A 26,862-nucleotide genomic window follows, 5' to 3' on the forward strand; every position below is an offset into this window, starting at 1 on the left:
AAAGATACCAAGTAGAGGGCTGTGAATTGTGCAAGACTGTTGAATCATAGATTTGTACCTCTGAAACAAATAATGCAATATATGTTACGAAAAAAAAAAGAAGATAGCAGGAGGGGAAGAATGAAGGGGAGTAAGTCGGAGGGGGAGACGAACCATGAGAGACGATGCACTCTGAAAAACAAACTGAGGGTTCTAGAGGGGAGGGGGGTGGGGGGATGGGTTAGCCTGGTGATGGGTATTAAAGAGGGCACGTTCTGCGTGGAGCACTGGGTGTTATGCACAAACAATGAATCATGGAACACTACATCAAAAACTAATGATGTAATGTATGGTGATTAACATAACAATAAAAAATAAAAAAAATACGCTGTCAAAAAAAAAAGATACCAAGTAAAAATAATACATCTGAATTATTAGGTAACTCTTGGGGCCCTTGGCACCAAATGGGTAAGAAAAATATAATCTATTTTGAGAGATATTTATAATAATGTTTATATCTTGACTAAAACTAGGGAAATAAGGAAGCATAAAGTGTATTTTTTATAACTGCCTCTTTAAAACTTTCTATAAATAGATGTAATAACTATTGTTTTTATATATCTACATATTTAGGTATTCCTACAAACATGCTGTAAGTATACATATATATTTCATTTAGACGTTTTTTTAAAATAAGGAAAAGTTTAAAAAAATAAAAATAAAAAAGGAAAAGGAAAAGGTAATTGCAAGGAAATAAAGCTAATAGAAAGAAAACAATCACTATGCATTGCTTTATGTATCCTACTCGGTCTACTGTGACGTGTTACCCTAAATTGGGGCCTTTTGCCTATTAGCATATTATGCAATATTAAATGAAACTGCTGATACTTGCATCCTGGCACCTTGAAATCCTGTTTTTATAAAGGAAAAAAAGCAAGAAAATGGAATGTGATCTAAGCTTGCAGGAAAAATAAAAACTAGTTGATTTCACTTATTTGAATCTTACTGCTTGTATAGAATGACTGTAATAAAGTCTGCCAACTTTGGTAAAGAACTTAATGATTTCAATCTTTGTTTTCCAAGCTAGTGCAAGTAAAATAAAATCAAAAGGATACTGCTGTAAAGCAGGTGAAGCAAGCAACCGTCAGCTGCAAAATCAGACACTTTCTTCTGCAAGTTTTCTATGCTATTATTATGCTATTAACTGTTACAGTTTATGTCTTCAACTAAGGGAGACTACAGGCCTACCTATCTACAAGGGGGAACTATGCAAAACTGTTTTCACAATAGTACATCTCATTGCACTTTTAAGATTCACTTAAGTCCATAGGAGCTGCTAATTTAAAGTCTCAGGATATCTGAAAATATCTGGGGTTGAGAATGAATAAGTTATGAGGAAGATGGAGATAATGATAGCAAACTTGGGACAATTTTCAAGGCACAGAAAGAAATCTGGTAAATCGTGTGTATTTTAGGTGGTAGGGCTGAAACAGTGCTAGCCCTACAACCGTAACAACCACAACATCACAGTAAAGCAGCTTTTGAATTGCCTTTTGTGCTTAAAAGTATTATAAATGGGAAACCAACTTTACTCTTGTCATAGTGCTAAGGCACAAATAGTTAAATTCTAAATTAGAGGAAAGAGGAAACGGAAGCTTCCTATGGAAAGAGATGGCGGAGTTTGGCGTTGAGTTCTCTCTCCTTGCTTAAAAGATCCAGGCTGTGCTTTTTGAAGGCTTCAGACTGCAGCCTGAGCTCATCGTAGGCCTTCTGGATCCCGTCGACCCTGCGCTGAAGTTCCCGTACTCTCAAGTTACTGTCCACGGCCGCTGCCTCTTGTTGGAACCTCTCCAGGGCATGCCTCCTGGCCACGTCTGCTGTCTCCAGCTTCTCCTCAAGCTGCCGGATCTCTGCCTGCTTGTTCTGAAGCACCCGGCCCCTCTCCATGGCCAGCTGCAACAGCTCGTCCTTCTCACGAGTGACCGTCTGCAGCCTGGCCTGCAGCTCCTGGTTCAGGCTGCCGTGCGCCCGCTCAGCCTTGGCCATCTGCTCCACCGCCTGCCGGTGCTGCTGCTGGAAGCTCTGCACCTGGCTCCGCAGCTGCTCCATCTCGCTGGCGTGGGCGCAAGCCTGCTGGCCCTGCAGCTCCAGCAGCTCCCTCTCCCTGGCCTGTGCCTGGCAGGCTTCCTGAGCGCACCTCTGCTTCAGGGTCTCCAGCTCCTCGGAGAGGGCCTCGCTCCGGGCGGTGAGCTCCAACACTTTGGCCTCCCGGTCCTTCAGAGCCTGGCTGAAGAGGCTGCTGTTCTCCAGCCTCAGTTTCTCATTCTCCTCCCTGAGCTTCACGTTCTGACTCTTGTGTTCGTCCTTGAAGCGGATCATCAACTCGTGGTTGGCTGCCAGGCTCATAAAGCGTTCCTCCAGCTTCCGGGCGTGCGCGCTCTTGGCCTTCAGCTTCTCGGCCTCCAGCACCCTCTTCTCCTCCAGCTCTGTGTTGAGCAGCTCCAGGATCTGGCAGCGCTCCAGGGCCTCGTCTGACCTCCGCTTCAGGATGCAGATGAGCTGGGACTGCTCCTGGATGCGGGAGCAAAGCATCGCTTTCTCGCTCTTCTCCTCCTCGGACAGTCCCCGGAGGTTTGCCAAGGCCTCCCTCAGACCATCCAGTTCCTTAAATTCCATCTCCTCTTCCTGCTTTTCCAGTTTTTTGGTTTGCTTGTCTAAGGGCTCGTCCGTGGGTGGAGGGTCCATCCTGGGAGGCTTCTCTTCCTGAGGCATTAGGCGCTGCTCTCCTCCACCATCAGCTAACCGCACAGTCTTTCCCCCTCTGATTCAGAAGCCTCGGTGTTGCTAGCGGCTCCCAGCACTCTCCAGCAGTTGCTTTTTCCAGTAAGGAGCCCTGTGATTGGTGGGCAGGTCTTCAGAATGCTGTGAAGTAACAAGGAGATCTGGGGGAGTCCAGAACCAATCCGGTCAGGTTATGATTGCCTTTCCAACAAGTCACAGCTCTCAGCTCCCAGCTCCCAGCTCCCAGCTCCCAGCCCGCTGTCTGGCCTGGATTGTAAAGAGAGGAGATGCAAGTCCCACTGGGTTTCCAGCCAGCATGCGGGTGGAGCGGGGGGGGGGACGGGGGAGCGGGCGGGGGAGGGGCAGGAGAAAACTACCTAATTTCTGGGAGGAGTAAACAAATCAGGCTGCCGGTGGCATATTCCTCCTCCCTCTCCCCCCTTCAGTTGTCATGAGAATAAATTACTGTCTGTGGAAACAGGTTTGCTCCTTAAAAATTTGCAGTCTTTAAAAACAAAATAGCAGCGCTACCCTGGGAGTCAGGATCCTAAGTGCCTGTGAGGTGTACATGTAGTGTTTAACACAGCTCAGTAAAAGAGCAAACCCCAGTGAAATTTCTTTCGTTTCCCTTACCATGGTCCTTGGCTGGATTGAATACCTCTTATTAGATATTCAGCATTCCCCGTTTTACCCATTAGCAAAATAAGGTTACAGAAAGAAGCTTAATGAACAATATAGATGTGATAAACATTACAACAAAAAAGATCCAAATGAGGCTTACCATCATATACCAAAGTCAATTCCAGATGTACTAAGCAGTTAAATGTCATGAGTAAAATAAAATCAAAGTATTAAAAATGGAAACTAGAAGAAAACAAAGGTAAGCATAAAAACTCTGGGTCAGAAAAGACTTTCTTAGCTTAAACATTATGTAAAAGATGAGTAAGGAAACGCCTAATTTGACTTTGCTGAACATCTCATTTATAATTTTTTAAATTGTGAGCTCTGAGGGTTCTCCAGCCTCTTGTTGTACAGGACCTGACATTTTAGACCTTAGTCCAACCCAACCACTGAAGTTCTCCTAACAGACCTGCTCTCTGGCCTTGTTTGTAGGTGTTTTCTCTGCCTGGAATGCCTTTTCCCACTTTGTCCCTTGTTGCTCCACTAATTTACTCAGCATCAATACTCAGTTCAGAATCATCTCCTCTGTGAAGCCTTTCCTGGCCCCTACATGAGAATTGACCAGTCACCTCTTTCAGTGCATCCGCTATAGACTGCTCACACTTCTAATGGAAACCCTATTGCACTCATTACTCACCTGCCTGCCTCCCCCTATTAAACCCTAAGATCATTAAGGGCAGGGACTGCATCTGTGCCATCCTTGATACTTGACCAGTGCTTGGCACTTTGGGGAGGCTTAGATAAACATGTGTTGAAATGGATGTTGAAGGCAAATTTCAAGCTGGGGGAAATATCCACCATAAAGATGACAAGCAATGGGGCGCCTGGGTGGCTGAGTCGTCAAGCATCTGCCTTTGGCTCAGGTCATGATCCCAGAGTCCTGGGATCGAGCCCTGCATCGGGCTCCCGGCTCAGCGGGAAGCCTGCTTCTCCCTCTCCCACTCCCTCTGCTTGTGTTCCCTCTCTCGCTGTCTTTCTCTCTGTCAAAAAATAAATAAAATCTTTTTTTAAAAAAGATGACAAATGATAGATTTATATTTTTGTAGAAGGCCCAAACAAATAAAGCATTAACATCTTAAAAGAGAAAGGAACAATTAGGTTCACAGATGAGGGGACGGAAATGGCCAAGTATTGAACCCATCAGTGATCCAATAAATATAAGTTAAAAGTAGGTATCGTTTCATCTATCAATTTAGTCAAAATTTTCCCATTTTAAGACAACCCAGGACTGGCCAGGGTACAGTGAAATAGGTACTGTCTCATACTCTTGGTGTAAGTGAGTTGACAGTAGGTATTGAGGACTTGAAATATTTTTATGCCTTTTGAACTAATGATCACCCTTCTGGGGAGAGTTTTGCTTAGAAAATAATGCAAAAGAAAAAGTTTTGCTCAAAATTTTTCATGGCAGTGTGGTTTATAACAACTAAAAGCTGGAAACCTAAGTGTTCAAAAAGAGAAAATGTTAAGAAATTGTATTTTCTTAGAATATTATGCAGCCATTAAACATTATCGTGTTTATAAGTAACTTAATGGCATGGACATCTTTATGCTAGAAAGAGAACTGAAAAAAGAAAGATAAAAAATTTAAAATTCAGAATGATCTTAAATCCTGGGAAAACTTAAGCACAGAGTGAAGAGTTGAGTATTCCCACAGTCACTGTTTCTGATGTTCAGACTTAGTCTCTCAAGTCATGATGAGAAAGAAAAAGCCTGGGTGTCATTACAGATGTTGAATGGATTTTCAAATGCTTCAGATTTCACCAGAACAAAGTTTCAGATTTTTGCTTTGGTCTCAAAGATCATGGTCTCATGTCTATAAAAGGAAAGCAATGTTGGAAGACTGGGGAAATGTCCTGAACTGAAATTTTAATAACTACTGAAATTATAGGATACTGAGGTTTTATGAAAGTGGATTCCAAAGACTTCAAAAATGTGAATTAAACTTACTTGTATTTTCCCCTTCTTTTCCTTAAATTTCAAGCTCTTATACTGAAATGGAACTTGCAAATTTGAGACAAGTGACTAGAAAATTAGAATAGTCCTCTTCATTTAAGTAAAAGGGTCACACATATATTGAATGCATTATTTGCTGATTACCACATATGGTTGTCTGATGTAGTAAAGTGAATTCACAGAATATATTTCCTAAGGGGAAAAAAAAAAGATGAGAGGAAAAATACTGAAAGTGTTAATAGTAGTTGTTTCTTGAGGGATGAGCTTCTGGTTGCTTTCCCCTCTCTCTCCACCCTTCTATGTCCCTTGCACATAGTGGATGCTCGATGATATTTGTTGATTAAACAGATTTTCCACATTAAAAATATTTTACATATGTTAAACTTATTTTAAATAACTAAGTCCACAGTTTACTTGTCAAGTCTAAGAATCTCACAAGACCCTAACCTCACAAGATCCTAATCAATATTCATTCACTGATTTACTCAACAAACAGTTACTATGTACAGTGTGATGCAAGATGCTAAGTAAACATTAGATACCATCTGTCTTCTCAAAGAACTTGCAGTTTAGTAATAATGACTTTGGGCTCCTCTCTGCATCATTGTTTTCCTTGTCCTACCATTTCCTCCCACCTACTTTTGAACCTGAAAGCGTCCAATATATTTCCTCCCCAGAAGTCCAAGGCATAAAGCTGGGCCGATGCCTCCCTAGTGACAACCAGAGTCCCCTCCACTTGCCTTTGTTGAGTCTTTTAATGTCTTTTTTTTTGAAGCTACTATTTACAGAGTTCTTCTATACAACAGTACTAGGCATTTCTACATCTTCTCTCTTTAACTCTAACAATATTCTTTTTTTTTAGAATTTTATATATTTTAATTTCCATAAGTGATATCTCACTATATGAAAATTTCTCTAACATTGGTTTTTATTTAAACAAAACTTTGTATGTTTAAGATCAATACTATGATGAGACTTGTTCATCATTTTAATTATTATATAACCTTCTATTTTATGACTACACCATATTCTAATATTTATTCATCTGTTCCTCTATTGATCAACACTCGTTTTTTTCCTAATTTTTAACCATTACAAAGTGTGTTCCTATGAATATTACTTATGTGTAATTACTTAAGTCACTTTAAATTTCATATCATGTAAATTGAGTTTCTTATACAAGAGTTGGAATGATTGGGTATTTTCTCAAAATTTTGTAGACATAAGGAATAAAGTTTTAAGAATCATAGTCATAACTTCTCTATGATAAGTCTTCGTTTTTTTAGATTTTTTGTGTGAGTCATCTTTATTGCATGCAGTAATGGCCAAGGACCATTCCTTCTTCACCTAGAGCAGTTTATTACTTGTTTTATTTCAAGATGTTGTATGTGATCTGTGTAATCTTGATAGTAAAACCTTCTGGTAGCAGTCACATGATGGAGATGATGCTTATTTCTGCAAGTGTCTAAAATTGAAGGGAAAATCCACCTTCCTTCCTGTAGGAATCTGCTGGGTTTGGAGACTCCAAACAGGGTCGTGTTCCAGAGATAAAAATGCTCGGTCACAGGCTGGGTGAGCACAGAGTGTGGCCAGAGACTGGGGAGATGGGAGTGAGTGACTACTTTTCTTTGGGGGCGCACTGAGGAGTGGGGCCCTGAGTCCTCAACTCCTCCAGGCAGAGATTTTCACTCTTTTCACTCTTTTCACTCTCATCCTCCCAACTCTAACAATATTCTTGAAAGCTAGGCATTATTATCTACTTTTTCTATTTTACAGGGAACAAAGAAACAAAGGCACAGAGAGGTTAAGCAAGTTACCCCATGTCACCCAGAGAATGGTAGAGCCAGAATTCAAACCCAAATCATTTTGATACCAAAGGTGGTTCTATTGTTCACTCTGGTGTTTCGAACGTCGGGGATCTGAGAATAGGAGGAGGTAGGCAATCCCAGGGGGAGACACTAGAACCAATCTCATTGTTTCAGAGCTGGCTGGATGTTGGAAGGTAGCTGAGCGGGTAACTGAAAGAAGGGCTGAGAAGAGCTGGTACCTTGAAGTGCAGGAGCTGGAACAAGATTTGCACTTCTGCTACTATTCCTGGCCGACTGGGGAGGTGTGCCTCCACTCAGCTCATCTTGCCCCTCCCCTGCAGTCAGAACAGAACTGGGGCATGAGCTGGACTACACATCTCCCTAAAAGACTTTGAGAGACAATGGGAAGGGCATTGTTCTAGGTTAGTTGCTCTTACTGGCAAATGGGTAGAAGGTTCTAACATCTTTAGACGTGGCGAGCACACTAGTTATCTTCAATGACATTTGCTAGACACCTATAGTAAGGTCTCACACTCCTGACCATCCAGGATCCCCCTAACCTACATTAAAATCAGTGCTTGTTTTGAGAAAGGCAAGCAAGTTGGGTCCTAAGGAGGAGTATGCTTTATATATTAAAATGACCCCAAAAATGTCTCCATGGGAAACTTTTCAAAAATCAATGTTGGCTTACCGTCAATGTTTTTCAACTACTTTTTTAAAATAAAAATTACACTTTCAATAACACACTCAGAGCTTCTCACTTAGAGGAAACAATGTCTAGACTTGCAGTGAAGACTCAAGAAATATTAGCTCAGCAGTTCTTTAGCCTTGCTAGGGAATTTAAATTTTAGGACTCCTAACATAAAGTATTTCATTCGAAATAAGAAGTTAGATTAACTTGACAACACAACTAAATCATATAATAATTTATTCTAAGGGTTTTTACAAAATACTTTATGAAAATTATACATACATAGGAAGTACAGTTTACATTCTAATTAAAACTTTGTTGCAAAGCTTGTCTGTGAGCACTCGCATGCTAATTTCATATAGTAGAGTTATAGGAAAAACAGAATCATATATGTAAGGTTTTGGTTTTGTTTTTTTACAGTCTATTGGAAAATACAGGCTTGAGATCTTAGGAGAAAATTAAGCCAAAAGTTGAATTCCACCTATGAGCCAGTGGGTGGCACCAAATCATATCTGAGACTTTGACGCTGGGAAAGCAGAAAGCACTTTCAAAGGCAGAAATACATGCGGTAGATTCAGTCCTATGGCCCTAACCCAGAATTCCATATTTTAATAGAGATTACAAAGTAAATAGTTTTCTTATGGTCAAATGCTTTATTATCACGAATATTCTGCATTTCCCCCTCCTTCTAGGTGTATTTTTCTTTCCCTCTTTTCCAAAAAACTACGTATTTTCAGTTCCTGCGAGGATCTTCAACCACTGAGTAGCAAGCCCTCCTAACTGCAGCATGGCATGTGGTGTGAAACACAGGACGGCAAACTAGAATATTTTGCTGCTTAAAAGCACCCAACATTTAATCTCCTTGACGGCTTTTTCTCTGAAGCAGCATCAACCGTTTGATTTTCCTAGCTTTCTCAAATATTCCTTTAATGTTGAAGTCACAAATAAGTTACATACTTCTTACTTAAATCTTGGGGGGCTTATAACGAAAGAAGCTTATGCAGGTTGACTTTAACATGCTGTGTAGCCTCCGTTAGTGGCAAGGGGCAGCAGGTGAGCATCTGTCTACACGGTCAGATTTTCAAGATCTGATTCCACCTGTTTAGTAGTTTTCAGTGGAGGGGCCAGTCGACTTTGGGTTCATTTTGAAATCTTGGCAATCAACAGCATTCTGAGAGGCAGCGTTGCTTCAATCCAAGTGTTGGGGGACTTTACCATCTTTTCCCAGAGAGCAACTTCCTCTGAAGTAGAGTCCATCCAATCCACTTCAGTACCATAGCTTTTACCTGCAAAAGAAAAAAAAAAAAAAGGAAGCTTTGCAGTTAGAACAGAATAGTTCATTGGGGAAAAAAAATGGATCATCCCCTAATTATAATCATCAATGGAAGACAGTGAGGGATAGTTTTAATATCACCAGGAGGGCAGATCTGGGGCTTTCTATAAGAAAGAACTGTTTAATCACCTGAAATGTCCAATAACAGGGCACTCCATAATTGGGACTATTCCCTCTACTCACAGAGTGATAGATTTCTTTTTGTGTTCATAGAAAAGCTGGCTGACAATCTGTCAGGGACAGAGTGGGGTAGTAGGGATAAAGCCTGGCATTGCGTTGGAAGTGACACTAGATGATCTCTAAAGAAGAGTAGTTTGGGGTTTAGTGTCTAACAGACTCAACTTTCAGTCTTGGCTCTGATACTTATTAGCTCTGTTACTTCATTTCTTGGAACATCAGTTCCTCTGGGAATAACATTAGTAATTATAGGATTTCTGTGAGGATTAAATGAAATAATATAAATAAAGCACTCAGTACAGTGACTAGCGCCCCATAAATACTATTTACTATGATTATTTAAAGCACACTTTTAGTCACGAAAAGACATAAATGTTTTTTTCAGGGAAGGGTAGTAATGAAAGCTTTTCTGTACCTCCCACACACAATAACTTAAGCTCTGTGTGGACAGCCACTACATCCTTTTAATCTTCATATCTAGAGCCCTTGGCATACAGCCTGACATTCCTTCACTCATTCATTTCATTACACTTAACAGAAATAGAGTATCTGTTTTCATTAGGAAGAAGCGAAACAACAAACAGACAAACCTCTACTGTCCCAGAAGCACTTGGCTCATAGAGAATTAAAAACGTAACAAACATTACCTGTTCCAAAGCCAATCCGAAGACCTCCCAAAAACTGGTTGGTTAACTTGTAATGGTCCCAGACAGTAAGCTCTACACAGGCTTCTGTCAGATCTTCAGGCCTGAACCCGTCATACACCATGGTGTGGTTGAAGACAGGACTGGTGGTTTTCCCTACAGCTCTGGTTTTTTGACGACTTTTCCTACTTGTATCTGGAAGGATGATACTACAAAAGGAATCATTATTGTGAAAGCATTTTAATAAGATGGTGAACATTTATGCTTTCAGTGCACTTCAGCACAATTACTGAAGATTGGCAGAAGGAAATGGAAGAAAAAAACAGTGTAGAGATGCAGCAGTAGTGGTGGTGGTGGTGGTGGTGGTGATGGTGATGTGGTAGTGGTGGTAGCGGTGGTGACGGTGGCAGCCATGATGGTGGTGGTGATGGTGGTAGTGATGGAGGTGGTGGTGGTGGTAGTAGTGATGATGGTGATGATGGTGATGGTGATGTTGATGGTGGTGGTGGTGGTGGTGGTGGTGATGGTGATAGTGATGGAAGTGGCGCTGGTGGTGGTAGTAGTGATGATGGTGATAATGGTGATGGTGATGTTGATGGTGGTGGTGGTGATGGTGGTAGGGATGGAAGTGGCGCTAGTGGTGGTAGTAGTGATGATGGTGATAATGGTGATTGTGATGTTGATGGTAGTGGTGGTGGTGATGGTGGTGGTGACAGTGGTGGTGGTGGTGATGATTGTGGTGATGGTCATAATGATGGTGGTGGTGGTGGCAGTGGTGGTGGTAGTAGTGATGAATGCAGTATAGGTGGTGGTGATATTGATGTGTTGATGGTGGTGGTGATGGCAGCAACCTGCTGGAGAGACTGCATTACAGTGGACCAGACTTGCTTTGAATCCTGTCTCTGTTACTTATTGGCTGTGTATTGTAGGGGAAGTCACATAATCTCTCAGACACTTGTTTCTTCATCTTTAAAATGAGAATGGTGATGCCTATTTCATAAGGTTAACATTAGAATTATATATGAAGTAAACAACTTAGTTTAGTGCTTTCATTTAGTAAATGCTTAATGTGGTAGCAACTTCTTGAGGATTTCTTTAAAATTTGGAAGCATTCCTGATTATCTGTTTTCTGTTTTTAACCTACCACACCTCCTATAAACACAAAAAGGTCTGAGAGTTGTTTCAGAATGAGAGACTCACCTGAGCTGAAAAATCTTACCAGCTGACATCTATGAATAATATTTATAGGGAAAATCACAAATAATGCCTTAAACACTTAAACAGCTAACACTGGGGCGCCTGGGTGGCTCAGTCGGTTGAGCGACTGCCTTCGGCTCAGGTCATGATCCTGGAGTCCTGGGATCGAGTCCCACATTGGGCTCCCTGCTCGGCGGGGAGTCTGCATCTCCCTCTGACCCTCTTCCCTCTCGTACTCTCTCTCTCTCATTCTCTCTCTCTCAAATAAATAAATAAAATCTTAAAAAAAATCTTAAACAGCTAACACTGGTCTTCTAGAAGAATCTATATAGATAAAATTAGTCAGGGGGAGCTAAGAGATCACACACTAATATCTGTTTCGTTACTACTGACTACATGCCAGCCATTTATATGTGTAAAAGAGAAAAAAAGTTTGCCACTTAGAAACTCAAACTGTCTTAAGCTCCTCTGACATAAACTATTAGTAGGGGTCTGTTTAGCAAGTCATTTTCTACACATTTACAGGATGAGGCAAAAGACCTTTTGCAAACAGTTCACAAAGGTAGGACAAGGTACAGGAGGAAGAATTCTCCCCGCTCCACAAAGAAGTCAGGGTTATGGCATTAGGAATTTGATGAGTTTTTTTATACTGAATATTATCCTCACTAGCAGATATATCTCTTAGAAAGCATTCCATATCTGAGTACATGGTTCCTGGTTTCATCTGTATATATGCCCTCTTTATGGTTTTAAAACTAAACTAAGCCTTAGGGGTTCATGTCACAGATCCCTCTAGTTCATGTTGCCATTGTCCCAAGTTATGTTATTTCAACCATGAATGATGAGTTTCACCATCACAGATATTGAGACCTAAAAGCAATCAGCAAAGGCCAGGCTATGGTAGAACTGAGAGAAGCAGAGGTATCAAAGCTATTACCATTTAACAAAAGAATTTAGATGGCTGCCCCTTAGCTGTGGTAGATCAAGACATTCCTTCACCCAGATGTGCACCTCTCCCGTTGTAGGAAGCTTTTTACCTGTAATTGGAAAAGGAAAGAAAATAAAATTTCACTGCTATTCCTTTCTTGGCAATACTACATCCAAAGATGCTAACTTAAAAATGGTCTGGCACAGTGATACTAGCTAGAGCTTGAGGATATGATCCTAACTGGTTAAATCTATAGATTTTTAACTAAATCTTCCACAGTCTGGCTGCACTGAGCTCAGAGAGTTCTATGAAAATAATTCATATTGGTGCACCTGGGTGCCTCAATTAGTTAAGCATCTGCCTTCCGCTCAGGTCATGATGCCAGGGTCCTGGGATCGAGCCCCGCATCAGGCTCCCTACTCAGGGTGAGCCTGCTTCTCCCTCTCCCGCTCCCCTGCTTGTGCTCTCTATCAAATAAATAAATAAAGTCTTAAAAAAAAGAATGGTAACAACCCAAAGGAAGTGAACTGAGAGATGAAGATAGAAAGAGGAAAAAAGGAAGTAGGTTTGGGGATATCATTGGAACTCCTATATCATACAATACTTAAAGCCTGCCTGGGGAATGCCTGGATGGCTCACTTGGTTGAGCATCTGACTCTTAATTTTGGCTTATGTCATGATCTCAGGGTCATGGCAACGGGCTCTGTGCTCAGCATGGAGTCTGCTTGAGATTCTCTCTCTCCCTCTACCTCTGCCCCTCCCCTGGCCCGTGTTAGCTTGCTCAATAAATAAATAAATAAATAAATAAATAAAGTCTTTAATTTTAATTAAAGAAAAAGAAAATAATTCACATTGATTCCAAGTACAGAGTACTATATTATTCTTTCTGGGTTTGGCTTGTTTCAAAACAAGTTAAAGATACCAGGCATGTAAATCATCCATTTATAGTTATATTCAAGACATCTTAATGAAATGCATATTCCTTTCAAATATTAATACTAACATCAGTTGCTATTAATGGGAGGCATTTGAAACATACTGAGTATAAAATAATCAAAATAGGTACTGGCTAAGGTATAGCCAGTCTTCTTGTTAATTGTGGTTACATACTTTATGGGAATACTGTATACATACACACAGTAACTAATGTTATGCACAGGGAATACTGAGAAGTTGGCTTAGTCTTCAGTTGTTGGCTAGACTGGGTGCACATGGACAGAGGGCCACTACCATATTTTTCTGAATAGGTTAATCCAGTCAACCAACCAGAATTTAATGAGCATCTATGATGTGCTTGGGTCTATGCTAGGAATGTCATTGGATATACAAGGAATATAAGAAATCTATGTCCTTGGAAAATGTTTACATTTAAGTTAAAAAGAGTAATTCACACAAAAACTATAAAAATGTAATACAGAATGAAATGCCAAGTTATTGTCATAATGTTCTAGATGATGATCTGATCAGTGAGGGTGAAAGAATAAAGCCAGGAAAAGCTTTATGATGGGACTTTAAGATGAGACTTCTTCTCAACCTATCCAAAGACTTGGAGAAGAGGAAGACATTCCAGGGTAGAGAAACTACATGAGCAAAAAGTCAGACAAGGTGGAGCCCATCACAACACCTGGTCCCCTTTGCCCCCACCACCAAGAAATGATAGTGGAGGAAAAGAGATTGGCAGAATTTCTATGCATGTGGACCATAAATGATAGGATACAAATTATATATATTAAGAAAATTTGCCTTTTAGGAAGATCCAGAAGTAACAACAAGGTGGTTTGGCAGCCATATGGGCCTAATGATATGTTTTGCTTGCCTTCCGATTCTTTTTTTTTTTTTTTAGTTGAATTAAAATGCCTTTCTCCAGTTCAGTCACTGCCCTTACCATCCATTCTTTCTTTCATCCCACGAGTTTCACTGCCTAGTTACTGAAAACATCTGAGTTGCAACCTCTGATTTCTGTCATGATATCATACAGATTCTTAAGGAAAAAACTTGGGGAACTTCTTGGGAAATGAGAGGGGGCTGGCATTCATTTCTTGCTAGTCTCTTGGTCTTTAACTGGGCTGCAGACCTGAGGCCCTAACATCAAGGATGCAGTTAGTAACCTTGAGGGAAAAGCTTTCTACCCTGCTGAGGCCTTGAGAATGGAGAACCAATGAGCTCTAATTTCCTAGGGGCTCCATACGAATCCTTCTAATTCTCACCTGTAAAGAACACTCGGGTTCCATTCTTACCATAACACTACCAATAGGTCCAAATTCTGAACATGGAAAAGGCCATTCATGTTGTGCAGATACCAACTTTTTGGAAAGTGAGATGAAAATTAAAACAAGGACTATAAACTAGAGAATTTTGTAAAATGAGAATTTTTTTTCATGGAAACAGAGGTAGAATCGTAGTTACCAGGGGCTGGATGAAGGACAAGTCAAGGGTATAGTTTAATGGGTACAGAGTTTCAGATATGCAAGACGAAAAATTTCTAGAGTTCTGCTTCATAACAATGTGAATATACTTAATACTACAAATGGTACACTTAAAAATGGCTAAGATGGTAAATTTTATGTTTTGTGTTTTTACCACAATTAAAAAAAAAAGAATTTGTCAACTGTAAATTGACTCATTTGGTCCGTAGAATTACTAAGTTAATAAATTTGCTTAGGGTTTCATATTTGAAAATATCACAGAGTCCAAAGAAATCCTTGGAGAGGGAAAGGCTCAGGAAGAGGCATAAATCTGGATGGAAAATCATTACATACCAGGAATTGGCTCTGGGACATACTGGAGAGCTAACTTCATTTCACCTCTGTTTTCTGCCTCAAGGGCAACGGGTGCTGTCTGGAGAATGAAGGACTGTCAGTAGGTGTAAGACAAAAATGACTTTACTGTTTGTTGGTTACTCTGTTTTAGGACCATAACTGCCCCAATTCTGCGACTATGTATCACCCAGGAGTGCCCTGGATTAAAATTTCCTTCCCCATCAGAGCTAAACTCTTGCCTTTATATCTGGGAAAGCTATATATTGTGTATCTTGAAATAACTTGCTTGGTACCCAGAAAACATCTCAAGGCCTTTAGTCTCAGAGATAGTAGGGAAATCAGAATGGCTTTCTTGGAGAGAGAAGAAATGTTCTGGGATGCTTTGGTTTTTATAAAAACACACTTTTTTTGTTGGTCACCCAGCCAGCACATAAAACTATTTATTTTTATTATTCTCTTTCTTTGAGCATGAAGAATGTGGGAAAGTAGGGGGAAGAAAAGCCAAACATTACATTTTCAAAGCTGCATTAACCTGATTATTTCAGATCACATAATGTGAGGTCTCTAAGAATGACAAAGACTGGACACTAATTTAAAAATACATGTCTATTTGTTTCGAGTATAAGAGAGATGGCTTTACTTTCAGATTCTGGTCCTTTAGAGCCTTATTGCCAAAGCATGGTTATGCATCAGAAACATAAGGGAAGTTAGTTTAAAATGAAAAGCTCTTGACATCTTCTGAGGAATTCACACCCAGTGAGTCTTGGGTAAGACTAGAAATAAGTGCTTCAGGTGATTTTGATGCAATATTTGGGAACCATTTCTTAAGTGAAAGTGCTATATTATGTAGATACTAAACAATGATTTGTATTGTTGCTATTTATCACTTCTAGCTGGGATCACACCAACTCTCACGCTGAGAACAATTAAAAAAACTGGATTGAACAAATTTATTTCAAGGAGCTAAAGAATTATTAATATAGACAGGACTCAAATGGACAAGATCTTTGAGCCTGACATTCTCTGCTTTTCATGTTGATGCACCAGCTGATTTTTAAGTAGTGCCAAACTAGAGCATAAAAGCCTAACTGAAAGAGACTAAGAAGCCTGAGCAGGGCTTTTGCCAGTCTTTTGTGGGGCTGGAGAGACAAAAATTGGAGTCCACAGCCAGCATGGAAGGATAGCCTTAGAAAATACCCTAGGAGGAATTCTTAATCTCAGGAAACAAAGTGAGGGTTGCTGGAGTGGTGGGGAGTGGGAGAGATGGGGTGGCTGGGTAATAGACATTGGGGAGGGTATGTGCTATGGTGAGCACTGTGAATTGTGTAAGACTGTCGAATTACAAACCTGTACCTCTGAAACAAATAATACATTATATGTTAAAAAAGAAGAAGAAGAAGAAGAAGATGATAGTAGGAAGGGAAGAATGAAGGGGGGAAAATCGGAGAGGGAGATGAACCATGAGAGACTATGGACTCTGAGAAACAAACTGAGGGTTCTAGAGGGGAGGGGGGTGGGGGGATGGGTTAGCCTGGTGATGGGTATTAAAGGGGGCACGTACTGCATGGAGCACTGGGTGTTATGAACAAACAATGAATCATGGAACACTACACCAAAACAAATTATGTAATATATGGTGATTAACATAACAATAAAAAAATTTAAAAAAAATTAGATAAAGGAGACTTACAAATGTTTAAGATATTGGGTTTTCAGATATATACTTTAAATAACTTTGATTAATATGTTCATAAGGATAATGTTAAGATAGAGAATTTTAGCAGAGAATTGGTCTATAAAAAATCAAATAAAAATATAAATCTGAAAAATATAATGTTGAGAACTTGTAAGATGGGTGTTTTAGACATAGCAGATAAAATTAAACTGAAAGATAGTTTAGCGAAAAAGAAAAGAAAATACAGAAAAGAGCATAATAGACATATGGGACAGAGGTGCCTGGGTGGCTCAGTCGGTTAAGCATCCCACTTTTGATTTGGGCTCAGGTCATGATCTCAGGGCCATGAGATCAAGCCCTGTGTTGGGTTCCACACTGAGCGTGGAACCTGCTTAAAATTCTCTCTCTCTCCTTCTCTCTCTATCCTTCCCTTCCACACTTGTACAGGCTCTCTCTCTCTAAAAATAAAATAAAATAAAAAAAGAGAGATACATATGGTACAAAGTGAAAAGACATAATGATCCCAAACTATGGATAACCATTATGAATTAAAATGCAATTATAGTAGCTTTCTCCTATACACCAGGCCCCAAACCAACCAACCAACCAACCAACCAACCCACCAACCCACCAACCAACCAAGTCTGCACGAACCTTTCGCTTTAGAGGGTACCACTTCAATTGTTTATTCTGTTTGTTGTCCCAGTCCCAAGTTTCCAAGTCAAGTTCCACTTCTCCTAGAAAACTATTGCGTTTAAATGTATCCCGATGCCAAACAGAGAGGTTCAACTTTTGTGTTTTTAAGATTTGCTTTTCGATTTTATACTGCAGATCAAAGAAGGAAATTGAAGTGGTGAATAACACTATTTTATATCAAAGTTATGACATAGAGATGAAGAGAAAAGTCATCTGTGCATATCAGGTTTTCTCATCTGTTAGGTTTCAAGTATCAAAAATATTGCAAAGTCATCTTATTCTAAGTGTCTTGTTTCAAAGAGCTAAATCCATCTTTCACAAAAGCTGATTTTCTTTCTACTTCTGGAAAAGTAAACCACGGTTCAAATATCATAGCCAGTCATAGCTCTCTAAAAACAAAAGCCAATTATTCATTTTTTTGCTGGATGTTTTTAGTTCAAACTAAATATAACATAAATCCAATTCAGTCTAAAAATACTAATGAAGTTTAATCCTATGGTCTGTTTTCTACCTAAGGACAAGGTATTTTTTCTAATAGACTCTATTTTTTAGAGCAGTTTTAGACTTATAGCAAAATTGAGCAGAAAGTACAGAGAATTCCCCATATATCACTTGCCCCCATTTACACATATCTCCCACTATAGATATCCTGCAACGACAAAGTATTTTCCAAAAAAAGATATATTTGTTTTTTCCTGCTTCATATGGTTGAGTGGAAAATATTTGGCATCCTAACAGTTTTTCATCTAAAATGCAGTCAGTCCTAGATTATATATAATCATGGAAGGGATAATAGTACTTCTAATCTAAAAATAATCTGTTTGGCTGTATGATGTACTACTTGAATATCCATTTTGGTTGTAGCAGGCTTGCCTTTCTCTGAGTTTACCATTTAAATTAGCTGGCTTTTCCTGAGTATAGGGTTGAAGTAGCTGACCCAGAAATAGCTAGGGTACTGAGGTATATCATAGTCAAACTGTAATTAAAAAGTGGCTACAGAAAATCCATAAAAAACTGACCCATGAAGGACTGAAAATTAATTTAATCCTGCTTCTTTCCTCAGAGGATAATCAAATAGTGGGACAGACTTTTCAGAAAGGGGAAATGAAGAACACTTCTTATATTTTTAGTTTTACATTATCAAGACTAAGGCAGCCTTATGCAGTCTGGGGGGAAAAAGAACACGGGTATTTAAGCCAGGCACACTTTCTATTCATCTGTCCATCCATCTCTCCTTCCAGTAAACATTTTTTGAGTATCTATCCAGACACTGGTCAACATTTATGTGTTTAATGTATACTAATCACTTTGCACATATTAACTCTTAATGTTCACAACTACTGAAGTAGAGAGGCAGGTACTATTATTACCTCTCTTGCAGATCTGAAGAACAGACAGGTAAGCCATTTGCCCAAAGGCACACAGTTGATAAATGACATGGAGTTGGTCCCTGCCTGCCTGAAACTTACAATTTAATGGGAAAGCAGACAATGAAGCCAGTAGTCAAAAGCCTAATATAAAACAAGGTGCCTGAGGCAGCAGACCCAGGTGGGAACTAAAGAGTTAAGGACAGCCTCTCATGGGAAGAGGCATTTAAGGCTGGAGGAGGTAGCTCGGGATAGAATGTGGGAAAGAGTTCTCCAGCCTGATGGAACGCCAGGTCCAGCAGTGTGAGAAAATGTGCTTCGTTTCTCAAAAGAACAGAAAACACTCAGAGTGACCTGAACAAAGACTCTGAAAGTGGAAAGATGAGGCTGGAGTTCAGGTTGTGAAGGGACTGGTAGCATGGTAAGGTGGACTTGGCTTTAAGGGTAATGGGAATCCTAAAAGATTTTAAGTAGAGAAATAACATGATCAGAATTATACTTCTGGTAGCTCCTTTGCTTACAATGCTCCATGTTTTCAGCTGTGTATCTTTGAGCAAACTCCTTTGTTTCTCTAAGCCTCATGTGTGAGGGGCAGATAATATTCCTCCTGGTGGAGTATGTAGGGAGTGAGTGAGAGAAGGCCTACAATGTTCACGGTGTATGGTCTCATGCAAAGCAGTTTCTCAGAACATGTTTATCCCTTCCCTTCTTCTCTCTCCATGACTGACTTCATTTGTAGAGATACTACCCAAGAAGACATGGCTATCGACACACAACTCATCATTTAGGATTTTCCTAGACAGACAGTTCATAGATACCCGCAATATCTCATTATACACAGGATTCAAAGTCTTCTTCACTACAAGTGTTTTCTTCTTGCCCATTTTGCCCTTGTCTGGTAACAAATAGGTCTTTACATATCTAAAAAGAAAAGTAGACAAGAAGGTCATGGAAAATAAAAGTGATGTTTCCATCTCTGCTTTGAAAAATGCATTGGTAATTGACAGAAATAATTATTTCATGACACTGAGAAAAGCAGTTAAGTAATGAATGTTCTCAACAACACCTTTTATACTTAAATTTTTAAACACAGTGCAACAAAATTGGTCATTTTATACTGTTTTGAAAAATTTTAAAGGATATTTCCTGAATCCCTTTCTTCCTTTGGCCTTACCTGACATGTGGGGTATCAGGGGACAGACCTCGAATGTAATGCTTAATTTTACTGGCTTGTTTCCTATTGAGAAAAGGCTTTGGTGCTTGCAGAACTTTTTAAAAAAGTTTTGTTACTGCCTTTTGGAAACAAAAATTGATCTTAGCACACATCTAAGCAAGCCATATTCAATGGGGGGAAAAAAGGGATACTGACCCCAGCTGTTTTGCTAATAAAAGCATAAAGGATTGGGCCTATGCTAGCAAAATAATTAAGAATCTGACTTCTGCATAGGGAAAGCAAAGAATACCATTCAACTTTTGCAAATAAACTGAAATTCAATTAAGTCTGTGATCTAAAAGATGAGCTGGTAATTCCCCCTAAAGTTCTTCTGTAAAATATAATTTAAATTTAGAAACTACTTCATTCTAGAATCTTAACTGTTTCTGCACCACTGAACATTCTGAAGTACGGCCTGACATGTCTCTAATTTTAGAGAAGTTTGAGAATGTCATGGGAAAAGAGTGGGGTTCAAGCCCTCATTCCCCATTTTGCTGTTGACTCTCTGAGTTTATGTAAATACGTTACTTTTCTTCTCTGGCCCTGGTTTCCTTATCTGTTAAAAGAACGAATGGGACAAGATGGCCTCAAAGGTCGCTTCCACTTGAAACATTTTCTACTTCTCTGACATTTTTATAGTTTAATAAGTTTGGCATGTTTATAGAGTAAATAAAACACCATTTTCCCCCAATTTTTCTTCTCAAACATTTCTTTTTGACACAGTCACACACATAGCCTCCTTTCAGTTACTTTCTTTCCCAACTTCTACAAGATTACGAAGAACTAAGAGAAAACAGGGACTCCAAATTGTACTTACGGGTCTGAGCGCTGTTTTTTAACATCCGCTGCTGCTAAGTCTTTACACTGGGCCACAAAGACATGTAACTCCTTCAGTGAGTCCACATAGTCGATTGCAAACTGAATATTTCCTTTCACTTCCAGATTGCCAAAGTCTCCACTGTAAATGCTCATCACGCTGCCGCTCACCTGAGGGCATTGGAAACACGCAGTGTTTGTTTCTGTCTCGTGCATGGATCCAATGCAAAGATCACAAATATAACCTTGGCTTTCCATTATTTCTCTAGTTTGCATTTAAAGCAGTTAATAGGGCATAAAGACAGACTAACACAGACAACCTGACATGATATATGACACGACTAGTGTTTTAAAAAAATTGCCTCTAAAAGATACAGATGACAAGTGAAATGCAAAGTTATTTAGATGCTGGCTCATTTCAAAGCAGGGGGATTTTATGGTAGGGGGCATTCAGAGTTCCATTTTTAGGCATGCTTAGTATTTAAGATGTTAAAGAAAGAGGATGTGAGAAACCCCAGGCACACAAATCACAGTGACATATTGCTCTATCAAATTTCCAAGGCACTAAAAAGGAATCTTACTATGTTGCCCATCTACTGAATCTAGGAAAATGCTTAGTTGGCCATATGCCTTTAGAGGTCAGGAAGGGTAGAGAATGGATGATTGATGGAGGCAGTTGAAAGCCTTCCCAAGGCCATACATTTAAGGATCATCAGCAGAAATTCAATTTAAACAGATTTTTTTTAAAAGTTTGAAAAATGGGAGGCCAGTAAGAATTTAAGTGCAGCTTTATCATTTGGTTAGCATACCTGGTGAGATAGTGTGTATATCATAGAACTATCTGGATAAGTGTTTGTGGGTATATTTCCATATATATATTTCTACACGCATACTCCATGCTCACAGGTGACCTCACTTTATGAAAGGAGTTCTAGGTAAAGTCAAATTTTCTCCATCAAACCTGAACAACTACACTTAAGGAGCTTTCTTTTTAAAATCCTGTTCTGAATACTTCTGTAAGGCAAAGAATCGCTTCTCCTATTCTAAGTGAATCAGTACTTTTATTCGTCAGGTTTGCTAAAAGAGAGGTACAATTCTATACCTGCAAACAGAAATATAAAACATATCTGATATAGGCAGACTTAAAGTTACCCCATTTTTTGCATGGAAAAATGTAGCAGTTCATCTTGTTGATAATTTAGATTTATTTTTGAAGTACTTACATTCAAAAAAAATATTCATTTATAAAGGATATGAACTCCTTTTATGCTTCAAAAAAGAAAAACAAAGATTTAGCGAGCCAGAAGCTAATTGTGGTTTAGAGAAAAAGCTCGTGCCCTTGGAATCTGGGAAGTACAATAGGAGGCCACTTTCTAGCAAGCAGGAGCATGGCAGAGCCAGGTTCACAGAAGCAGAGAGCTATCAACACGGAGCCTTTGTTTACATACAGAAGACAGGGGCGTCATGCTGGAGGAGCTGCTAAGATTGGTTAAAGAGCTTGGGCTCTTCTTGTGTCTGCTGAGCTGGTAACTGCCCTCTGAGGCTGTATCTGTTTCTCTGCCATCACTCTACAAAACATCACATAATATACACAAAGTTTAAATTCAGAATGAGTGAAGATCAGCATCTCTATTTAGAAAAATGTGATACCTTGGTATCCCAAGGATCTACAAACATTTCTGAATCGTGCTATTCACCAGGGAATGGGAATCAGGATGAAGTGGGGGGTGGTCTATCGCGGACCTCACCTAAGGAAGACAGCAGTGCTTAGCTACCAGAAGAACAAAGTGATTTGGTTCTTCACCTCCAAGGTGCGCGCCCAAGGTGCTCCAGAAGGCAGCACTGCTGTGAGCTTTCTTGTCACTCTCTTAACATCATGCATTTATGTAATATGGGGGACTTTATTGATATATATGAGAAATTAACTTTACCCAGACAACAAATGGTCTAAGATTTACTGTCAAAACATAAAATGTCATGCTTAATTCCTCTCATTATTAACATAGCCTTAACTTCCCTAAAATTAAATCTTTTGCTGGAGACACTATTAAACTAGAAAAAATAAATGCTAGTTTCATCGTTTAAACTAAAAGTTAGATACACACATATTTTTAAAATTTTAAACCACCTGTTATGTATTTCCATACTGCTATTGTGTTTATCTTTCTACCCCAATTAGATTTTAACACATTTTTGGGAAAAAAAAAGGGACCAAAGATACTTTATTTTAAATATGTCCCAGGAAATATTTACCTGGGTCAAAAAAAAGTGGCAATAATACATTTTATTATATTTAGAGCTAAAGTTTATTAGATGGTAACTTTAAAAATTCATGATTCAGAATGAGCTCCTTTGGGAGTTAGAGAGTTTATTGAGCAGTTCAGTGGAGTTAGGGAAACACCTTTATGGAGTAGTTAGTACATGCCAACATATTCCGGGGCCATGCAATTATGTATCATATAACAGATGCCAATTCTATTGCAGATTAAGGAAGGAGTTAAAGAAAAACAAAATTCATGACTTATATGGATAAGAAAAAAAAATCCTCCTTCAAGGATTAAAAAAACCCACACCACCGTATGTCCATTGTCACCCTCTACCCATGTACTTACAGCCCATTTCCCTCTATTACAGCATGTGCTGTGCTCTACCCAGTGTATCAGGTCACTAGTGATTTACTGAAGGATGAGATCCTGTCTTGTGGACCTGGAACGTTGATTTTCATGTAGCAGGCACTCAATGAACATGACTGATGCTAAGCCTTAAAGGGAGAGTGGACGGAGGCACAAGGCCTGGTTTCATGTCCACTTCCTTTAACATTCGGTCTGACCCACGTGCTTTGAGAGGTAAAATTCTACAGCTTTGTTTGGCATCTCTGATGCACAAACTCAAATGATTTGGACTCTCTTCGTGTGGAGCTATGAGGCAGCACATTAAAACTGATAGAGGAGAAAAATGAAAAACCAGGAACTGGTGTCACTTGCCTCTTAAGTTATTATATAGCTTATTCATATGACCAACCAAGACCAAAGCCTATTTACAAAGGTGTAAAAGCAGGAACTCCATGAGGTTGCCTACTGTTGGCTTCCAACTAATGATTTAGTTTCAAAGAATGAGTGATTCTTTTCAGAGGAACTGTAATGTGGGCTGTTAAGCATATGCAAGGGTATATATTTGCAGATACAGTTCATCTAAGGCCTAAGATTAGACAGAGGGGTGCCCGGGAGGTCAGGGGGAGATATGTAATTTATATGCTATCTAGAACTTTCCTCACATTTCATCTACTAAGAGAAAGCTTGAGGATAACGCTTTTTATTTCACCATCAAAAATCAGACCCAAACTCTAAATAGTAACAGCTAGCATTTACTGGGTATTCACTATGTGTCAGGCACTCTGCCGTATGTTTCCCCCACATTATCTCCCTGACTCCTCACAACGTAATGATGTAGAACTAGGAAACCAGACTCAGGGAAGTTAAGGAACTTACCTGGAGTCACACAACAGATTAGTAGCACAGTCAGCACTAGGAATGACTCCAAGCTCCTAACTACCCTGGTGAGAACATGGAATCTTCTTTCTTTCTTTTTTTTTTTTGGCTCTTCAAGTTTTTATTTTAATTCTGGTTAGTTAACAGCCAGTGTTATATTAGTTTCAGGTGTACAATATAGTGATTCAACAATTCCATACATCACTCAGTGCTCATCACAAGTGCAATCCTTAATCCCCCATCACCCTACTTAACCCATCCCTCCACCCATAACATGGTATCTTAATTAAGTCAAAGGACCTGAGTTAAAGTCCTAGATCTAGGTTTTAGCAGCTGTTGGATTTGGGGAAAGTGATTTAACCTCTCTCAAGCACTTTTCCTCTCTTATAAAATGGAGAAAACAGTACCTACAACATTTAGTTGGTGAGAGTTAGATATCAGAATGAATATTAAGTGTCTGGTATTTACGAAGTACTGAGTGAATAGCAAGATAATAATCCTGTTCCGACCTGAGACAGCATGTATAATGGCTAACGATGATAATCAGATCCAGGCTCCAGTCCTGGTTGGACCCCTTTCTAGCTGAGTGACGTTACTCACCTCTCCCAGTGTTTCCTTATCTGTAATATCTGGTAATAAGAATGGTGCCTGCCTTCCAGGCATGTTGGACAGTTAAATGAGATAATGTATGTCAACTGCCTACAGCCAGTAGATATTCTTAAAGTTTGCTGTGTCATTGTCACTTTACTACTTTAACAAATGCTTTCAAATTGTTCATGCTACCTAGACAAAGCTCTCACAAATCAACTCTACTGGAAACTACAGAGTGGTTAGTTCATACCAACATATTTCTGCCAGGATTTCTTATTTTATACCCACTTTTGAAACAAAAATCAATGCAACTTGACTTCACCACCAAAATGAGTTACTGTTTGAGTCAAATGAGATATGCCTTGCCTTGTTCCAGGATTAACAACGCTGCTTCTATTGATAGGAAAGGCAGGGGTCAGTCCTGCTGACCTCTTTGGTCTCTGCCACTGCTGAATACAAACACACCAACCTCGGCACAGCAAATCCACCTATTTGGTTCCATTTGTCTGAAGTTACAGAAGACAAACTTGCCTCATCTTGGAGAAATGCTGGAACAGACTTGCTCATCCTTTTGAGTTTGTCAGGGTGGGAAAACGGATTATCAGGCTGTGAAGGCACTGTGGAAACTAAACAGCAGTGTTTCCATTCAAAATTGTCCTCACATTATCAGACAAACATAAAACAAGTTGAAAACACACTTTTCTTTCATCTATGAATGAGATATTTTTGCAAAAAGGTTAACATGCACAGGATAAGATAAGCAACATGCAATTTTCATAAATTATACAGAGAGAACTTGCAAGGAGTTGAACCAATGGAAAAATAACAAAGACTGTTAGTTTTTATTAATCTGAAGCTGGATTTGAATTATATTAAAACATATAGCCATTGTGAATTGGCTTTCACTTATTTTTCACACCAGAGATTTGAACCACAAGATGTGTGATTTATTGGTTCATCTCCCTGGGATGTATTTTTTAAAACAAGCTGCAGGCTGAAAAACTATTTCATTGGACAGCAAGGATCTCCGTACACAACTCAATCCTAATGGTGTCCTGGCTACTGAGTGTCTAAGGGAAGGCTTGTTCGTTCAGTGATTGTGGGGATTGTGGGGCTGTTTCTCACTCAGAATTATGAAAGACTATGAGTTCAAACTAATTATTTTTTGAAAATAAATTATTTAGATACTTTTCTGATAGAAAAGTATCAGACACCTTATTTAGACACCTTTCGATACAGTAAGGATATGTGTGGAAGTCACAATGAGATGATGAATTCTATTCTTCATTTGTGTAACTCTAGTTAGAAACCTATTTCCTTCTATTTCCTTCTTTATCTAAGAATTGGTGTCGAAGCTTTTCTTATGGTGAATCCGAGATTGCTTACTGAATGAGTTAATATGTTTCAAGGCCTTTAGAACAGTACCCTGGCACACAGTATGCTCTATATAAGTATGTGCTATAAAGTAAATACTTTCTGATAATCTTTAAATTACCTTTTCGGTGTGATACAAATATACAGACTTAGTTTTTTACCAGTGAAAAAGATACCAGGAAAACAGATAAAAATAAAATTATATTTCTATATATAACTCAAAAGGCTCAAATTCAGCCCTAAGCATTAGCTAAATTCATCTTCAGTTAAAACAAAATTAATGAAGGGAAACTGAAAATTGAACTATAATAACAAAGATTTGCATATTCACATGGTAGTTCTCTTCTAGCCTTTGGCTCACAAATATATCAAAATACATTTACAGTGACTCACGAGATGATACCTGCTTTAATCACTACCCATTAAACAATAATGTGTATTGGGTATATTTGGGTGACTTACACTGCAGTAGTATAAGGTTAGATCCCATGAGGACACAGTAGAGCCCAATGAGTACACAAAAACTTTCTATCATAATACTGCTCCCTATTATTTTCAAAATTTATATCTGCTACTCAAATGTAGTCAGTTTTACATTTATTAGGATTTGGTAATTTATGTTTTGATCATATATTTCAATTTTGTTTTGTGATTAGAATACATTCTTTGCTAGAGAAAAAAAATAATCCCAGCCCATACATTAAGAGTCAT

At 39.1% G+C, this 26,862-nt stretch overlaps 2 protein-coding genes across 2 annotated transcripts in view; both read right to left on the minus strand.

The window, feature by feature from the left end:
* Nucleotides 1-94: 94 nt before the first annotated feature.
* Nucleotides 95-2,984, minus strand: CCDC89 (coiled-coil domain containing 89). Its single transcript, XM_025848433.2, has one exon. The coding sequence runs from the start codon at nucleotides 2,749-2,751 to the stop codon at nucleotides 1,639-1,641; it is 1,113 nt and encodes a 370-aa protein (XP_025704218.1). The 5' UTR covers nucleotides 2,752-2,984; the 3' UTR covers nucleotides 95-1,638.
* A 5,129-nt stretch (nucleotides 2,985-8,113) lies between these two features.
* SYTL2 (synaptotagmin like 2) overlaps nucleotides 8,114-26,862 on the minus strand; it is a 127,220-nt gene continuing 108,471 nt past the window's right edge. Inside the window, 9 exon segments of the mRNA XM_073879805.1 lie at nucleotides 8,114-9,179; nucleotides 10,051-10,256; nucleotides 12,182-12,281; nucleotides 14,932-15,010; nucleotides 17,261-17,431; nucleotides 19,488-19,590; nucleotides 20,700-20,869; nucleotides 22,147-22,266; nucleotides 25,309-25,403. Coding sequence (XP_073735906.1) covers nucleotides 9,034-9,179; nucleotides 10,051-10,256; nucleotides 12,182-12,281; nucleotides 14,932-15,010; nucleotides 17,261-17,431; nucleotides 19,488-19,590; nucleotides 20,700-20,869; nucleotides 22,147-22,266; nucleotides 25,309-25,403 — 1,190 coding nt within the window. The 3' untranslated portion in view covers nucleotides 8,114-9,033.

The sequence above is a fragment of the Callorhinus ursinus genome, unplaced genomic scaffold, assembly GCF_003265705.2.
Source record: "Callorhinus ursinus isolate GAN/ISIS: 27379988/994484 unplaced genomic scaffold, GSC_fseal_2.0 scaffold35, whole genome shotgun sequence".
Classification (NCBI taxonomy): Eukaryota; Metazoa; Chordata; class Mammalia; order Carnivora; family Otariidae; genus Callorhinus; species Callorhinus ursinus.